The 16475-nt window shown below is 41.2% G+C and overlaps 2 protein-coding genes and 1 non-coding gene across 6 annotated transcripts; 1 reads left to right on the top strand and 2 right to left on the bottom strand.

Moving 5' to 3' along the window:
• The first annotated feature begins 8430 nt into the window (after positions 1–8430).
• Positions 8431–10222, top strand: LOC135427500 (uncharacterized). 2 transcript variants are annotated; one of them, XM_064681029.1, is made up of 2 exons: positions 8431–8924; positions 8989–10222. In XM_064681029.1, the coding sequence occupies exons 1-2, from the start codon at positions 8523–8525 to the stop codon at positions 9925–9927; spliced, it is 1341 nt and encodes a 446-aa protein (XP_064537099.1). In that variant the 5' UTR covers positions 8431–8522; the 3' UTR covers positions 9928–10222. The 2 variants fall into 2 exon arrangements, with proteins under 2 accessions (XP_064537099.1, XP_064537098.1); XM_064681028.1 differs by having other exon boundaries at positions 8986–10222.
• A 4398-nt stretch (positions 10223–14620) lies between these two features.
• Positions 14621–14692, bottom strand: TRNAP-AGG (transfer RNA proline (anticodon AGG)). The gene has a single exon. It is a non-coding gene; the product is annotated as a tRNA-Pro (tRNA).
• A 141-nt stretch (positions 14693–14833) lies between these two features.
• Positions 14834–15492, bottom strand: LOC135427462 (uncharacterized). Of its 3 annotated transcripts, none has more exons than XM_064680982.1 (2): positions 15350–15492; positions 14834–15293 (listed from the first exon to the last, which is right to left on the bottom strand). In XM_064680982.1, the coding sequence occupies exons 1-2, from the start codon at positions 15357–15359 to the stop codon at positions 14962–14964; spliced, it is 342 nt and encodes a 113-aa protein (XP_064537052.1). In that variant the 5' UTR covers positions 15360–15492; the 3' UTR covers positions 14834–14961. The 3 variants fall into 3 exon arrangements, with proteins under 3 accessions (XP_064537052.1, XP_064537053.1, XP_064537054.1); XM_064680983.1 differs by having other exon boundaries at positions 15362–15492; XM_064680984.1 differs by having other exon boundaries at positions 14834–15285; positions 15350–15474.
• Between the last annotated feature and the right edge of the window lie 983 nt (positions 15493–16475).

The raw sequence follows: 16475 nt of genomic DNA, 5'->3' as shown, positions 1-16475 counted from the left end.
TCCGAGGGCAGTGCACACCGCAGACAATTACAAATTGAAATTAACTTTGCGGTTTTGGTTTTTTTTTTGTATCCGAGCCCAAAGAAAGGGTATATACACTATGTAAAACGGTTAGGATCAGTTTCCTAGTAAAAAGCTTGATTTAACCTAAAATTGTTGGCCAATAAAAATTCTTTAATTTTCCCATCAATTTTTTCATTAAAGTTAACACAAATAAGTTTCATTTGATATGTTAAAAAACATCATGTTTAAAGGATTTAGTTTTAATGTTTATTAAAGATGCAATAAGTACATGAAACGTTTCTACCCTGAAAATTGTATGAGATTCGAATAGTAATTCGAATAATGCGAGTGCATTATGGCTGCGTTTCAGTGTTGAAGGAAAAGTAAGGAAAAGATAAAAAGTACAAATGCAGCCTATTGCATACCTTCTAATAAGCTCCTTACCTGTTTACAAGATATGTCGTCGTCAAATCCCTTATTACAGCACATTTAAATTCCAGTATATAATCACGAGCTTATTTCTGCATCGTATAACGAAACCAAACACCAAACAATAAACAATGGTAATTGCAGCGTCCCGAAGGGTTTCGTAATTTCATTTATTATGCGCAATTAAACAAGTGTCCAGCAAAGAGAAAACTCATGTTAGTGATATGGACAACAAAGCGGTCATGTTTTAAATAATATTAATAGACCCATTGAACGTTAACAACATAGCGGACTGCAGAGCCAATGAAGCGATTTATTCCACACCAAAGCAAACAATATCCACTTAGCACAACTGCGAATGCTCCACTCTAGAGACTGCTTGAGTAGCAGATACCCTAGACGAATAGGAGCATGCGACTGGGTTGTCTTGGCTGTGAAATAATTGTAAAGGCTTTGTTATGCTTCTTGTATTTTGTTGTATTGAATCTATTTGGTTTAAGGGATTTTGGATAAATATTAACGAAAAATTCAATCATAGTATTTGTTAGCATCTTATAATGAATATTGAGCTCTTTATGAGGTCCAACCTATAAATTAAAACATAAATTTACTATTATACCCTTTTTAAATGACTACAAGGTATTTCAAGAATTGTGCAATATAAACGCAAGACTCCTATGAATTAATCAAAAATTGGCGAAAGTTTGTGGCCGGCAAACTCTCAATGTGCTACACGTCTAGACGGTGCCCCTCGCCCCCTCTCGCCCAGGCAAAACTACGCCCTGAACTGAATTTGCAGGGTTTGATTTTAGTTTTTGGCTAGGCTCAAGGGGCACTAGCGCTGCCCTGGAAGAGCGCGTAAGCGGCATTGACTCACGCACGGGTCAACGATATGAAACGAAACGAAACGGAACGGAACGGAACAGAACACTTGTGGCAACAACAACAGTGTTATAAAACAATACAAAATGCTTACAAAATGCTGTCAGCTTCCACATCGGAGCGCTCTGCCCCCAACCACTGTTGGGTGGTCGTAAATTATTATGATTATTGGCAAAGGAGTGAATGTGCAAGAGCAACAAGAATGCGCTGTGTTGGGGGCTGGGGCTGCGAAGGAAGGAAGAAGAGGGGCGTGCTGCAGGCAGCAGGCAGCGACCAATCGGTAACTTGTTAGTGGGCACAAGAGCTAGCTGCCTCTTAGAGACGGAAGCAGGCAACTGTGGAAGGGAAGGGACCAAGAGAGTGGCAGAAGGCAACGGTTGAGGCTGTGTGCCCGTAAATAATGCCGCAAAACGTGCAGCACGATCGTGAACTTGGCAGAGGCAACTGACAACTGGCAACTGGCAACTGGCAAACTGGGAAAGATCGAAGCCGAGCACCACCAGCACATGGCAATTGGAGGATGCGACTACGACTACAACATTGACTGAGTATGGGGGCTGGGGCAATTCGCGTAAAATTATAAATGACTTTTGGGTAGGCGTTGCCCAATATCGGAGCGAATGAAGCAGCCGCAGCAATACGAGGAGGCGTTGGAGGCATTCATTAGACTCAGAGCGAGAGATGCTGGCGAGGATTGTGCCGACGAGGTCGTCTGCATGGCGGGCGGGGTAAGCGGGGTTCCCTGCATTGCAAATATTAATTCGTGAGGATGATATCTGGCAGAAAGTTGCTTAATTTTTTTTTCTTTGTGTTTTTGTTTTGTTTTGTATGCCAGCTTTCGTTTGTTGCGATTTGAATTGTGAACGCCGGGGCCGACTTCATTAGCGCCTGGCAAATTTAACACCTCCTCGCAACGACGATGACGATGACGACGACGACGACGACGTGATGTGGCTATTGGATTACAGACGCGTTCGTCGTGGACGTGGAAGTCCAGCTTCGATGTCGACTCCGCTGTGGACATGCTGGACGCGATCAGCGTCTCATTCGCCGAGTCGTTCCACTGATAATGATCATCAACGCCTTATTTAACGCCATTTAGGCAGCAGGATGCCCAAACTCCAAATCCAACCAGTACCGAGTCTCAGTTCTAGCCCCAAAGCCAGCGTTCGCTGTTGTTCTTGTTGTTGTTGTTGTGACCGCTGGCGTTTGTGTAAGCGATGCCAGTGTTGGGGCAACCATGGACGGGGTGAGGAGGCGAGGTGCGGGGGGAGGGCCCAGCTGTGACCGGGTGGCTGGCTGCCAGACAATGAAATGTAATGGCAATACGTGCATTTATTTATAACGGATTTTATTTAGCCAGAGCCGCAATGCAACTGCAACATTGGCAACATGCAGCTAAAGTCTTCACTTCACTCGAAGTCCAAGTCCAGTTCCGAATACCTGGGCCCTGGGATGCGTTTAGTAACATGTATGTGTGTGTTAGTGTGTGTGTGTGTGTGTGTTGCAGTTACCCTCGTTACTTGTTAGCATTTTGTGGGCGTCTGTTGCTACACCGGCGCAGCTCGTACTTTATTATTTTAGCATTTGTGCCCATCGCGGTCTTTAGGAACCGTCTGCCTGAAACTGGCTTTAAATTTATTTCGTACTAAACGGCCAGAAACGTGATGAACGCATTTTGTGCGCCTCTCAAGCGGTTCTGCATCTTATTATACCCTGTACAAACTGAAAACGGGTAAAATGCTGTATAAAAAGTTGTGCTCGGCGGTGGGAATAACTAGATAAGGTTCTACGTCGATTGATTGACAATACATATAATTATATCAAAAAGAGAGAGAATCATTTAAAATTAAAATATAAGAAAAAATAACGATTTTGAATGATGATGAAAAAACAATATTTATTGAGAAATGTTTTGTTTTGAAATAAATTTACAAGTATAACAAACAATTCAATTTATTTTTGACAAAAATATTAAAACTGTCGTATGCTTACGTTTTTGAAGGAATTGAAGCTTCAAATCGTGGAGCTTCATTAGCTTGTTGTTTTGGCCCAAATATCCGGTCTGGCTTGGAATCAACTAAACTTTGCAATGTCAGACTGAAAACATAAATACATTTATGCATTATCGATATACGAGTATGATATAAAGTACGTCCGTCTCCATAAAGGTATTGATACGCAGGAGTTTTGGCTACAACTGGCTACAGGGTATGTCCGAGTTGAGCACCTTTATTTGTTTGATATTTGTTTTTTGTTGTTTTGGTTTTTCTTTCTTTTTGCTTGCGGCTCAAGAGGAAATACTTTATGGGCATTGATAATTTGGGCCATAATGTGCAGTGAAATTGACTCGCTTAGCGTTTGCTAATTTATGTGACCGGCTTGGGCAACAATAACGTTGCAACAACAGCGATGTTGCAAGCACAATGTGCTTGTGGGAAAGCAATGTTGATGATTTTGGGCGCCTTTGCATTTCATAAGTATTCACCTGGCCGCTGTTGCCCGCACAGCTACATAATTGGCATTAGGTGTTTGGCAATGGGCCAACTTGGCCAGCCGTCAAGCAGTTAACCATTTAACCAGTTGGCCGGCCACACTGCCATAAGCCAAACAGTTTGTCATTGTCATTCGCGTGCAACGCGGCGCATGCGCAATTTCCATACAATTACCATAATTTCACTGCCGCCTTTTAGAATTTTAATAAACACTTTGACCAGTAGCTGCGCCGCGCAGGCAGCTGAAGAGTGAGCCAACCTCAACTGGCAGACTTCATGTTTAATGATCGCTCCTGGCGATGACTTTGACACTGCATCTAACAACTGCCGCAAACGCTCCAAGATGACGTTACAAAACTTGGCTCCGATTTGTTGTAGCATTTTCCGACATTTTCAATTGCAGCATGACTACTGCTGCTGCTGCTGCTGCTGCTGGCGGCAATCGAGTTTGTGTAGCAGAAAAAAGAATTATTAAAAAACAGTGACAAACTACAAATAGCTATGGTTCTGCACAATTTATGAGTCATATGCATAGCTGGAGGAGAATTTACTTTCAGAATTTAGGTAATAATAATAATAATAATAATAATAATAATAATAATAATAATAATAATAATAATAATAATAATAATAATAATAATAATAATAATAATAATAATAATAATAATAATAATAATAATAATAATAATAATAATAATAATAATAATAATAATAATAATAATAATAATAATAATAATAATAATAATAATAATAATAATAATAATAATAATAATAATAATAATAATAATAATAATAATAATAATAATAATAATAATAATAATAATAATAATAATAATAATAATAATAATAATAATAATAATAATAATAATAATAATAATAATAATAATAATAATAATAATAATAATAATAATAATAATAATAATAATAATAATAATAATAATAATAAAAAAATAATAATAATAATAATAATAATAATAATAATAATAATAATAATAATAATAATAATAATAAAAATAATAATAATAATAATAATAATAATAATAACAATAATAATAATAATAATAATAATAATAATAATAATAATAATAATAAAAACAAGAAAAATCATTTCAAGTATTATAATCGACCATCCAAAGTTCAATTATCATAGATAAAACATATCGGTCCGACGAAACGAACAATATTATCAGAAACTTATAAGTACGAAGTGACAGACACACGATTTATGTAGAAAATACTTATTTATATATATGTATGTTCTCTAAGGTGAAGATGGCGGCGTCACTTGATGGCTTTGATTGTGGAAATAATCGATATTGTCGATAGAATTCTCGAACGTTCCAAATGCCACCGAATCAAGTAAACAGGCAGGCAGACTCCCCAAGACCTTCTGTAAAGATTGTATTGCAGCCACACAATCAAACAAATAAATGAGAAAATTCGAAAAAATATCCTAGAGTCACAGTTTAAAAGACACTGCCTTTTGGTGACAGTCAAAGAGTTGCCAAGTTTGAATCCGATCGGAAAAAATACAATTTTCACCAATTTTCCAGGCTTGCGAGTGGAATTGCCAAAACCTCGTCATAATGTTCATTTGTTTACATCACTATTTACAAAAAATCTTCGTAGCTTGAGCATCAATCATCTAGTCAATCATTTAGGATAGAGATGTGTCCCCTTTTAAAATGGAAATCAAAAGTAATGTAAAACTAAAGCAGCTAGGCCCAGTTAAATTGGTAAAAACTGTTAAGATGTTGGTATTTGAAAGGCAATTATAGCGTATATATGTCTTTACCAAATTACGCATACCACAGGATAGACGATTGAACGGTTTGATGGCTGCCATGCTGAGTCTCACGACATCTACAACTCCATTGCCACTTACTAAATATTCAGCTTTGGTCTTAGCCATTTTCGAGAGCAGTTAAAACGTGCAGTAAGTTAGTTGGCCACATTTTGGTAGCTAGCCAAAAAAAAAAAAAACCTCGCGCTTGCGACTCACTTTCACCAGGCAGCATAAAGCGTCGTCATCTGCGTTGTCGCCTGTGCCACTGACTTGGCCACGATAACCCACACGAAGCTGGTGGCGGGGGAGCGTGCGGCACATCGTTGGCCTGGTGTTAAGTGTAAAAAGCCATAAACATGTTTTTGCAGATACACATTGCAGGTCCATTGCACGCATGCCACACTAGGATGTCGATGCCAACACCAACAGGAAAAAATCGACAATATTTCTCCAAGCCGAAGATAAGATACCCTTCTAGACATATGGCTTGGAAACCTTTAGTTCCGTTCGATTGCTTCGGTAGGAGCTCTATAAAATATTGATCAGTACAACAGCCTTCCATACAAATACTCTTCCATCGATTCCTCCCATTGATACGATGCTGTCGGTTGATATTTATGAGATATGTTTGATATGAAGGAAACATGGTAAAGCACTCAAATGCAATATTAGCCCGAGATGTTTTGAAAAACAAGAACTTCCGACAGCTATATGACATTGTGATCCGATTCGACCAATTCCCACATATGTACTGCCTTTTGCGGTCGGTGACGTCTTCTTCGATGCGTTACAAGACTCGTGACAAAATTAGAATAGCCTCTAGAAGGGTATAACAGCAACTGCAACAATGGCTTGCCATAAAATTTTGAGCATATGATAGCACCTAGCAAGTCCAAGACAGACTCTTGAATCGTTGCCTGTTGTTGTGGCTGTTGATGTTGTTGCTGTTGTTGTTGCTTATGCCATAAACACTTCATCGACACTTAACCGAGTGCGTCGACGACCACATGTCCCCTTAGCCTCCGATCTGATCCCGGTTTGAGGGTGTGATACATCAAACATGGGCTGCAAACAACGTTTATTGTGGCTGGAGCAGCCCGACACAGAGACCGTATTGGAGTTCGAATTGCGAGCTCTCGGCTCGGCTCGAATCCGATCGGATCGGGTCGGCTGCTACACTTTCCTTGGCCAAGTTGCGGAAGCAACATTTAATTGACTTGGCGTGTTAAGCGCTGCATACCAGCACATAACAGCAATCAACCGACAAACAACTTGTGGGACGTGCGAGGATGACGACGACGACGACGACACACTTTGGGCACTTATTGGCAACGCTTAATGCACGTTGGAGCTTGAGGATGAGGATCGAGTGCAGCAGAAACAGCAGCAGCAGCAGCAGCCGCGACTCCAACTGCAACTGGCATTCAAACAATGCCAAGTAGCTTCATAGTTAATTGAGCGCAGCTGATTGAGCGTGCAATGCGGACCGGCAGCTCGTCAGGCGCTGAGACAGATGCAGTAAAGTCTCACTGCCCATTAGCGCTGTCACTTGGCGAGGCGGCGCATATCATTTACAAATGCTGCGACATGCACCGAACATCAAAACAGAACAGCGAGCCGGACGGTACGCAACTGACAATGCCAGTGGCAGTGGCAGTGGCATAACGACGATTACCATCGCACAGAGCAGACACGGACACATCGAGGTCAGCAGCGATGCCGGCAGCGACGACCAAATTGCCGGCCGATGCCGATGCCAGCCTTGGACGCATTTCAATAAAAATTACACTTTGTAAACTTTAAGCGGCAGAATCAATTAGCACAACGCCTGCCTTGCCAAGCAGCGAGTTGCCAAGCTGGTTCCAGCCTTGTGCTCTCCCTGTGCAACTCCCTTTGAGCCTTGTCTTGTTCTTGTCCTTGCCCGATATCATATAAATACATGGATCATCATCATCGTCAGCGTTGTGCCTTTTCGCTAGCGGCATTGCACCGCAAACACAGCACCACCAAGTGACCACCTTAGCATTGGGGTAACGTTGATTTGCTGCCAGAGAGTCAGAGAACTTCCATTCAGCTAATTCTATCCAGATACCTATCCAAGCGTGACCAATCGAATGCCAAGGCTTGACTGGCATATACGCATTTACACAGCTAGTAATCTTTCTCTATATGTAAAACTGTTTGTTCTGATTGACTGACTGATTGACTGATTGATTGGTGATCAACGCATAGCCCAAATCTTAAGAAGCAGCTAAGAAACTGAAATGTTCACTGTAGTTGCCTTATGTAATGGAAGAAATTCCACCCGCAAGTGTGGAAGAATCGTGGAAAACCATTTTATTAATCCTTTTTTGATTGCCATCCGGTCAACCTCAAACTCATATTCAAAGATCTTTGCTCAAATTTATTTTCGATCATTCGCAAAAGCCATTTCTCCTGGGAGACAAAGATTTGGTGGATTACGTTTCGGATGCTAATTCATATTCAAGGATCTTATTGAAAAATCACACTTTTCGTATAATCCAAGCTGATGAATATGCGAGATTTTACGGATTTTATTTGCACGTGTTTCAATGAATTTTTGGAAATTGCACCCGGAACTATGGAAGATTGGCGGAAAGCTTTTTTATTTAGCAACTTCAAAATGTTGTTTCAAAAATGTTTAAAAAAATATCTTGCCAGAAAATCAGGTCAAAGGTTGTTCGCCTGAAGCTTTAATTTTGGTCGGATCGGCTGCAAACATCTATAAAAAATGTATACAGATAATTTAAAGTAGACATTTCTATTTAAAACACACACTTATTTAAGCTGATTTATTTCTTTTTTGGGGAACAGTTGAATTCATTTCTTGTTGACATTTTAAACAAACATCAAACAATAAGGTAGAATATATATATTTATATTTATAAACTTTTTGTGAACCTGCAATGCGTAAGCAAGGCAAAAGTATGCTAAATGGCGGATACACAAGCAACCCCGCCAAGACCATTATTTCCGATGGATATGGCACAGCAAAAGTTGGCAACAACGTTGATAGTTTTTATAGAAAACACAGTCAAGCTCTTGCTCAAAGGCAACAAATCAATGGGCAGCACTATAATCAACGGAACGTAACTTTCGTCGACAGTGTTGCACAATCTGTGACGCCCGATGTGGGCGACAACGTGCCACATGCGTCATGGCGCTGCCATAAGCATCGTGCAAACCTTTCAAGACTGAAGCTGCCCTTCGCTCAAAAGCCAAAGAAGCAGCAGCTGCAGCAGCTGCAACCGCTGCAGCCACATCGACAGGAACAGGCCCATAACAATCGACGTCAGCAGCAGCGCCAGGTAAATATCCACTGATGCTCACAATAGATGTCCCTTTTATCCCATGTGCTCATCCTCTAAGAAGGGGCCACTGCCAGGCGCTGCAAATCAGTGGTATGCGCTCAGCAATCGTGTCCATAAACACGGCACCACCATCGAGATGTTGTACACTGGTCTAACCGTGCCACAGCCCAGGGAGCAGCTCGACGTGCGTGCCATATCGGGAGTCACACACGTGACCATGGAGTTGCCGGCAGGGGTGTTACCCAACATCAGGAATAGTACTCCAGACATGCCGTCCCTGATAAACGCCATGGATTTCTTTAGGTGCCCCGAGCGTCATCCACCCGCTCCCGGCATGGGGCCCAGCACGACCATTCAGGTCATACCCAAGGACAACAACAACAATGTCAACCCAAACAACATGGACAGCATTGAGGTGATGCCGTTGAGCTGTGCACGGGCTGCACCCCTGAAGCGCAACTCATTGAATGTGGCCTTCCAGAGCTACAGCTTGATGCAGCTAGAAGTCGATGAGGGCCAGTCCCAGGAGCCGGGCAGAGTGGTCATGGATGCGGAAATATCGCCAACATATATGCTAACAACACATCAGCAGCTGCGCCTGCAGGCGGCCATCATGCAGGAGAATGTGCCGCTGGCCGATGCTTTGCTGCCCATCGTGGAGGATTTGTATGAGGAGCACGAGCAGCTGGATCGTGCTGGGCTCCAACTGCTGCCAGCTCCGACACCACTGCCGTATGGCACAATGCGGTTTCACTACGGCCAGCCGTCAAGTATGGCCAGCTCAAAGCCAGTCGCCTTGCCGAAAGCAAGTCCGGCTCGGCTGCCCGATTCTGTGATCCAACAGAGCCAGGATGCGGGCCAAAGACGCGCCATACGGGAAAATGGCACCGTCGATTATGTGGATGTTAATGGCACTATAATGGCACTAGATCCATATGGAAAATATCAACCAATGTTGTTTTCGGAATGGTGTAAGACAAAGAGCAACAGCTGCAAATAGCCGAATCATCGTTTAACAATGCCAATTGATACCACTGAAGACTTAACCAATTCTAAGAACTATCCGAGTTGAACTAGACAGTCTTCACAAATTGGAATTATCACACAAATGAACGTATTTTACAAGAATGAAAAAAATTATAGGTAATACGATATAGGTAGTTGAAACTCAAGATTACAGTCGATACGGTCGTAAACGAACACTAAATTTGAATAATGTTCTAAAAAAACAAAAAAAAAAAAAATGAATAGCCATTTGTAGAAACGAGCACGGTTGAATCCATTAAAATAAGCATTCAATTGAAATCTGTCGGCAAGGAGGAACTCCAACAACTACACCAAAATTTTTTTTTTTTTCGAAATTCATAGCAGTTTTAACTATAAATATCCCCAATCAATACGCATATGAACTTTGAAGAGAAAAATCATTGCATATTTTGTAAAAACCGTCGGAGTTTTGTATGCATTTTGGAAGTCAAAGTCAATGAAATCTTTCATTCCTTATCACACGATAAGGTGCTATTACAAATGTATATATGTGTATGTAAATTTATTTTACTTTCCTGTTAATAATAGTTTTTTATGTTGCTATAAAGATACATTTTTCAACAAAAACATTTTGCATTCAATTCTTATAACCTTTAGAAGACATTAGAAGTGTATCATGAAATGTGCATAGTGCCTAGAAAGAAGTATATATAATCCCATGGATTGTATTTGTTCTTGATCAGTATAAAGAGTCGAGTCCATATAGCCATTTGCCCGCTTGTCTGTTTCCATGCTAACTAGTCTCAGCGTTCAAGCTATCGTTATCGTTATCAACAATTGCATAGATCCGTCCGTCTGTACGGGAAGTATATATGACGGAGTCAGCCAAATCGATCCACTAAATCATATAGCTGCCATAGAAATGATTGGTATAAAATCAGTTTTTGAAGTAATCATTTTGTATTTTCAAGTTTTTGTTGAATAAATTCCGCATTTATTAGTTACATATATGCAAAATTCTATCAACATCGGACCGCCATATATAGCTGACACAAGAACAATCGTTCGAAAATTAAGTTCTTGCGTGAAAAACAGTTTTTACCCTGCATTTACAAGTTTCACTATGCTGCTTGTATATATATAGCCAAATCTTATCAAAATTGTACTACTATATTATATAAATATTAGTTTTTGACTGGTTTATTTTACAAGACATTTTCACCAAGCTCAGCACGATATATATCTATGTAAGGCAACTGTCCACCAGAGTATTTAATCTACGGTGTGTCGAAAATAGCTGTACTTTCTCGTTTATATTCAGGCCTTGCTTTTCGATTCTCATACAATTTTCACGATAGAAACGTTTTATAAACTTATTGCATCTTTAATATACATTAATACTTTATACGATACATATAAATTCAATGAAAAATTGTGTCGCTATTAAGATCAGACTTCTCTTTCATATAGCCTTATAAGACGTATTGGTGGGATTACATGATAAGTGAACTCTTTGGTTAGGCTCATTTTTAATTACTTTATTCAATGGTAAATGAGCATAAAAATAGGAATAATAAACGTAAGAAGAATATTTTAAAAAATAATAATACCGAGACTTGTAAGAGAGTTGTAAACTGGAAATTACTCAGCCGAGAGCACGCACCGAGGTGCGAGCAGCAACAAAGGAGCAACTTCCCATTCCATTCTACCTGTGCATAGAAAAGTGCGTGTGGCTTGCTTAATTAAAATTTAACGCAATATGCTTGACTCTGCCGGCAACCCGACCCCGACCCGTTGCCAGTCATCGACTTGGCAAGGGCGACCAGCTAAGTTTTTGGAGTGTGCTCCGGCTGAATGCCCCCAGCCAGCATACTCGGCATCAAAGTATCTGCGATGTGAGTATCGCGACTTGGGTCGACCTGACGCTCTGGAGCTGCTGTTGCCATTGCAGCGCTGAGATTCGCGCCCCACTGGCATGCTGTAGTTTGTTCATGTTGAGGGTTTTGTCAAGAAATGAAAGCTTCGATGCTTGAAGGTTTAACGAACTCGTACGCTGGCACAACCCCAGCGGCGGGAACAGCAGAAGCAGAAGCAGCAGCAGCAGCAGGAGCAGAAACAGGAGCTGGAGCAGCAGCAGCAGCGCCAGAATAATTTTCAGCTCCAGGATCATAACCGTCAACGTTTTCGCCTTTGACGTTTGTATAAAATTTCGTTGCCCTGCTGCAGCTTCTGCTGCAAGTGTAATTTTTACTTTCACCCCAGCAAATGCTGCTGCTGCCGCTGGTTCTGCTGCTCCTGCTGCTGTTTGTGTTTTTGTTGTCCCATGTGAGCGCGCTGCAACACTTGTCCTGATGATGACATTCATGCCCAAGAGCTACTCTTAATGGAACACAGAAGCAGGCAGATAGACAAGCAGCCAACGAAAAACGAGAAACGGGAAGCGAGTAGCGAATGGGTGCACAGAGAGGGTGACTGGTAAAGGAAAGCAGCTAAATCCAGAGTCGATTCAGATTCAGATTCAGATACACAAAGGCGACATACGGCATGGCCGTACAGCTGAGGGCGGCCCACGCAATGGGCTTGGCGCGTTTTGCTCGATTTGTCTATGCAACATCCTGCAACTGAATGGTATCAAATGATCATTCGATTGCGGCTGAAAATATTCAAACGTAATCAACAAATACTGGCAAAGCCACAAGGCGCACAGCCCGCCCCTCGCCAGCAGTCAGCTATGCCATGGTTAAATCTCAGTGCATTGCTCCCGCATGGCCCAAGTTGTGGCGCCGACCGCTGCTGCTGATGCTTAAGAAATTATGCACAAAGTGAAGGCGCACAAGTGCACAAAATAAAGCAGATGGCAATGATGTTGTTGACGATGTTGCAGGTGACCCATGCCCAAGTCCAAGTCGCAGCCCAAGTCCCTGTGCCAGCCCCAGCCCCAGCCCACAGTCTTCAAAGTTGTCAAGGAAGCGGCATCAACGCTGACTGCCTGCTGTGTTGCCGCCATTGTTGTTGCTGTTGTTGTTGCAAGGATGCTAAAAACAATAGAAAGCACACACAATTATATGTGTACCTATGCACAAGTATGTGTGTGTAGTTTGCTTTTTAAATAATTACGAAACATGCCAGCGACTCCCCCCGTCAAGTGCCTGGCGAACTCTCTGTTCTCATATTTTGCATAATTTGTTGCCAAGTGTTAAGCGGTCAAATGCCAGGAGACCCACAACAATTTGCGCAACCCTCGCGCTCGTGTCCTGTGGCAAGTACTTTAACCCGTCTCCAAATGCAAACGCATTATTCAGTATGGACTCATCACGAATGCTCTCCCCTTCTGTTTTAACCAACTTCTTTGTATTACCCCTCCGCCAAGCACTTGTACTGCACGTTAAATCTACTTGCACATTGGACAATGCCTGCTTTTATCAGCACACACACAAACTGAACCAAGAAACACGCAAATAAAACAAATCATTTGGTGACTAGCTTTAAAGCTGCGGGCGATATAGTTAAAAATGGTTTTGTTCTTGAATATTTTATGTTTTTATTCAATTTATTTATGTACTAGCGGGTATAACCCGGCCTTGCCCGTGGCACGTATGTTATAAAATCAATGTTTTCAAAAAGCTTTGAAAATGATTTTGAAACTGATCGGACGGGAATCAAACAACTTTTATGCAAATCGGACAAAACTTAAAATTCACCAAAAAAATCTTTGAAATGCATTTCCACCGAAGGAGTTTAAATGTGAAAGACGTCTCAAATGATTTTTCTTATAGATCTTTGGAAATAGATTTGAACACAAAAGTCATCCACCAAATCTTCGACCCCCATTTGCACCAAGGAAGGATGGATATTTCGAAAAGTGTGAAACACCCCTCAAATGAATTTGAACATAGATCTTTGAAAATGAGTTTGGGACCGATCGGATGATAAACAAAAAACTTTCATACAACCGTTTTCCGCCAATTTACCACTGTTGCGGGTGGAATTTTCCAAATCGTCGAAATACGTATTCATTAAGTTCTTATTGAGAGCTTTGAAAATAAGTTTGAAGCAAATCGGACACAACTTAAAACTTCGCCCAAAAAATCTTTAAATCGCCCTTCCCACGAAGAAGTTTGGATTCTGCCCAAAGTGTGAAACACGTCTCAAATGATTTTTCTAATAGATCTCTGGAAATGAATTTGAGTGCGAAACGTCACCCACCAAATCTTTGACCTCCATTTCCACCAAGGAGGAATGGATTTTTCAAAAAGTGTGAAACACCCCTCAAATGAATTTAAACAAAGATCTTTGAAAATAAGTTCGATACCGATCAGATGGTGAACAAAAAAGTTACATACAAACGTTTTTCGCGATTTTTCCACATTTGTGGGTGGAATTTCCCGAAACCCCGTCTTAACGTGCACCTACATCACATAAGGTAACTACAGTGAAAATTTCAGCTTCCTAGCTCTTACGGTTTGGGCTGTGCGTTGATCACCAATCAGTCAGTCAGTCAGTCAGTCAGTCAGTCAGGACAAACAGTTTTATATATAGAGATTTATGGATTCCAGTACAACAGTACACCACAATAGGCTGGGAATTAAACATTTTTTTAAATAAATAAATAATCATCACTGACTAGCTTTTTTCTGTGCCACAGCGTTAACTGCTAATATAAATTGAAAATAAATAAATAAAAAAAAATAATATATATCAAACTTGGGCTCGTCCGGGATTTGAACCCGGGACCTCCCGCACCCTAAGCGGAAATCATACCCCTAGACCAACGAGCCAGTTGTTCAACTGATGCCAAGTTGCCGTGAAGAGCTGCCAAGCGGCAGAGCCTGTTCAACCATTTCTACCAATTCAACCAATCCAAAAATAGACCCAAGCGAGCAGCCGCAATCAGCAAGACAGAAACAAACAAGTGAAAGTTGCTGATGAAACAAAAATACGTTTGCTTTGTATTAACAAATTGATGGGCAACATATTAAACGAATTACATTTTTTTTTGAATTATGCAACAGATCGCCAATCACAGTCCCCCTTCCATTCGAATTGTTTACTTGCAGTGGTAGCCAACGGGCGGGCGTACTAACTTGGCGGTAAGATCTATCTCGCGAGTGGTGTTGATGTTGTCGTCTTGGTTATAGATATAGTATTCCACCTCGTCTTCATCGCTGGACGAGATGGTATATAGATCCATTTCCATTTCCTGTGCTTGCTCACGCAATTCCAGCTGACGCATATCCAACAGCTCTGGCACGAACTCTTCGGGCTCCTCCTGCTCCGTGCCCGTCAGACGACGTTGCCCGAACAGCTCCATGAAGCCACTCTTTGTGCGGCGCAGAAACTGCAGCACAAAATCTGCCACCGATGACATGGCCTGTTTATCTGCTAGGCGGAGCAGTAGCAGTATTTAGTAGTCAGCGCTGGCATTCGCTACTTACCCAGGCACATACAAGTACACAAAAAATCTGCTAGAGGATTTCGCTTGAATTTTTCCAGAGTTTCAAAGCTTCAACAATAGCCAATCTAAGGCTTCGAGTCAATATTGAATTGATGCCAAGGGGTAAAATCCAAAGCCAACTCGGAAAAGTGAAAGCAACTTATTTAGAAGCTGACTAAATGAAAACGACACTTTAGCATGTGCATAGAGTCATCATATCCATACACATATAAGTATCCGTAGATACCACCCCGTCTCATCCCGCTTCATTTCTCTTTCACTCTGCCTCGGTGTGTCTTTCTTTCTCCCCTAACTGTAACATTCCCTGTTGCTTTGAGGGGAAAATTGCAATGCCTTTCATAAGCATAAGTATGCAATAAAAAAAATTATTTCTCTTGTCGGCTGGGCACGACTGGCAGATACCTTGTAGCCGGTTATCTATTACAATATCATGCTTGGGCATTTTTTACAAGAATTTTTGCTTAAGTTATAATAACTAAAATAAAATACTCACGTAAAAATGCATATGATATGCTTAATCTATCTGTCTATATCTATATTTAAAAAAATGGCAAAAGCTTTTGATTAGATTTTTTCTTAAAATCATCAATTGATTTGCTTTATTTATATTAAAAAAATAAAGGGCAACCCAAATGTCAAAACAGCTAGGGATAGGGTCGTTCATCATTCTTGTCTGGCTAGCTCACCCTAGCTCGACTAGACAAAACCCATTTCGCCTATTTGTAATGGGTACAGGATATATAAAGAAAAAAAAACAACTTACTTATGTCTGTACACACACTGACGTATACATTGGAGCTTAGGGAGAGCTGATATTTCAGCTGAGTGGCTCGACGAGAGCCTAGAGTGGGCGTGGGTGAGTGCTAAAAAGAGACACATGGCACTGTTGTTGCTGCTGCTGCAGCATTTCGTACGGGAAGACAAAGCAGCTGCCCAAGATAGAGCACACCATTTGCATCTATCTGAGCCAAAGAATCTAAGCATTAAGTCAACCAAATATGCAACCAGCTAGTGGCTTTTTATGTTGCCACATCGCTCGCACAGAACGGAATGCTTTGCAAACTAGAAGCACCCTGCTTGCCTCGCTGCTGCTGCTGCTTCTGCTG

This window comes from Drosophila montana, unplaced genomic scaffold (genome assembly GCF_035044405.1).
Source record: "Drosophila montana isolate Dmon_TW-CO22-7 unplaced genomic scaffold, ASM3504440v1 contig_2178_1, whole genome shotgun sequence".
NCBI lineage: Eukaryota > Metazoa > Arthropoda > Insecta > Diptera > Drosophilidae > Drosophila > Drosophila montana.
Note: the sequence above shows the minus strand (reverse complement) of the source record. Positions and strands in the feature narration are given on the sequence as shown.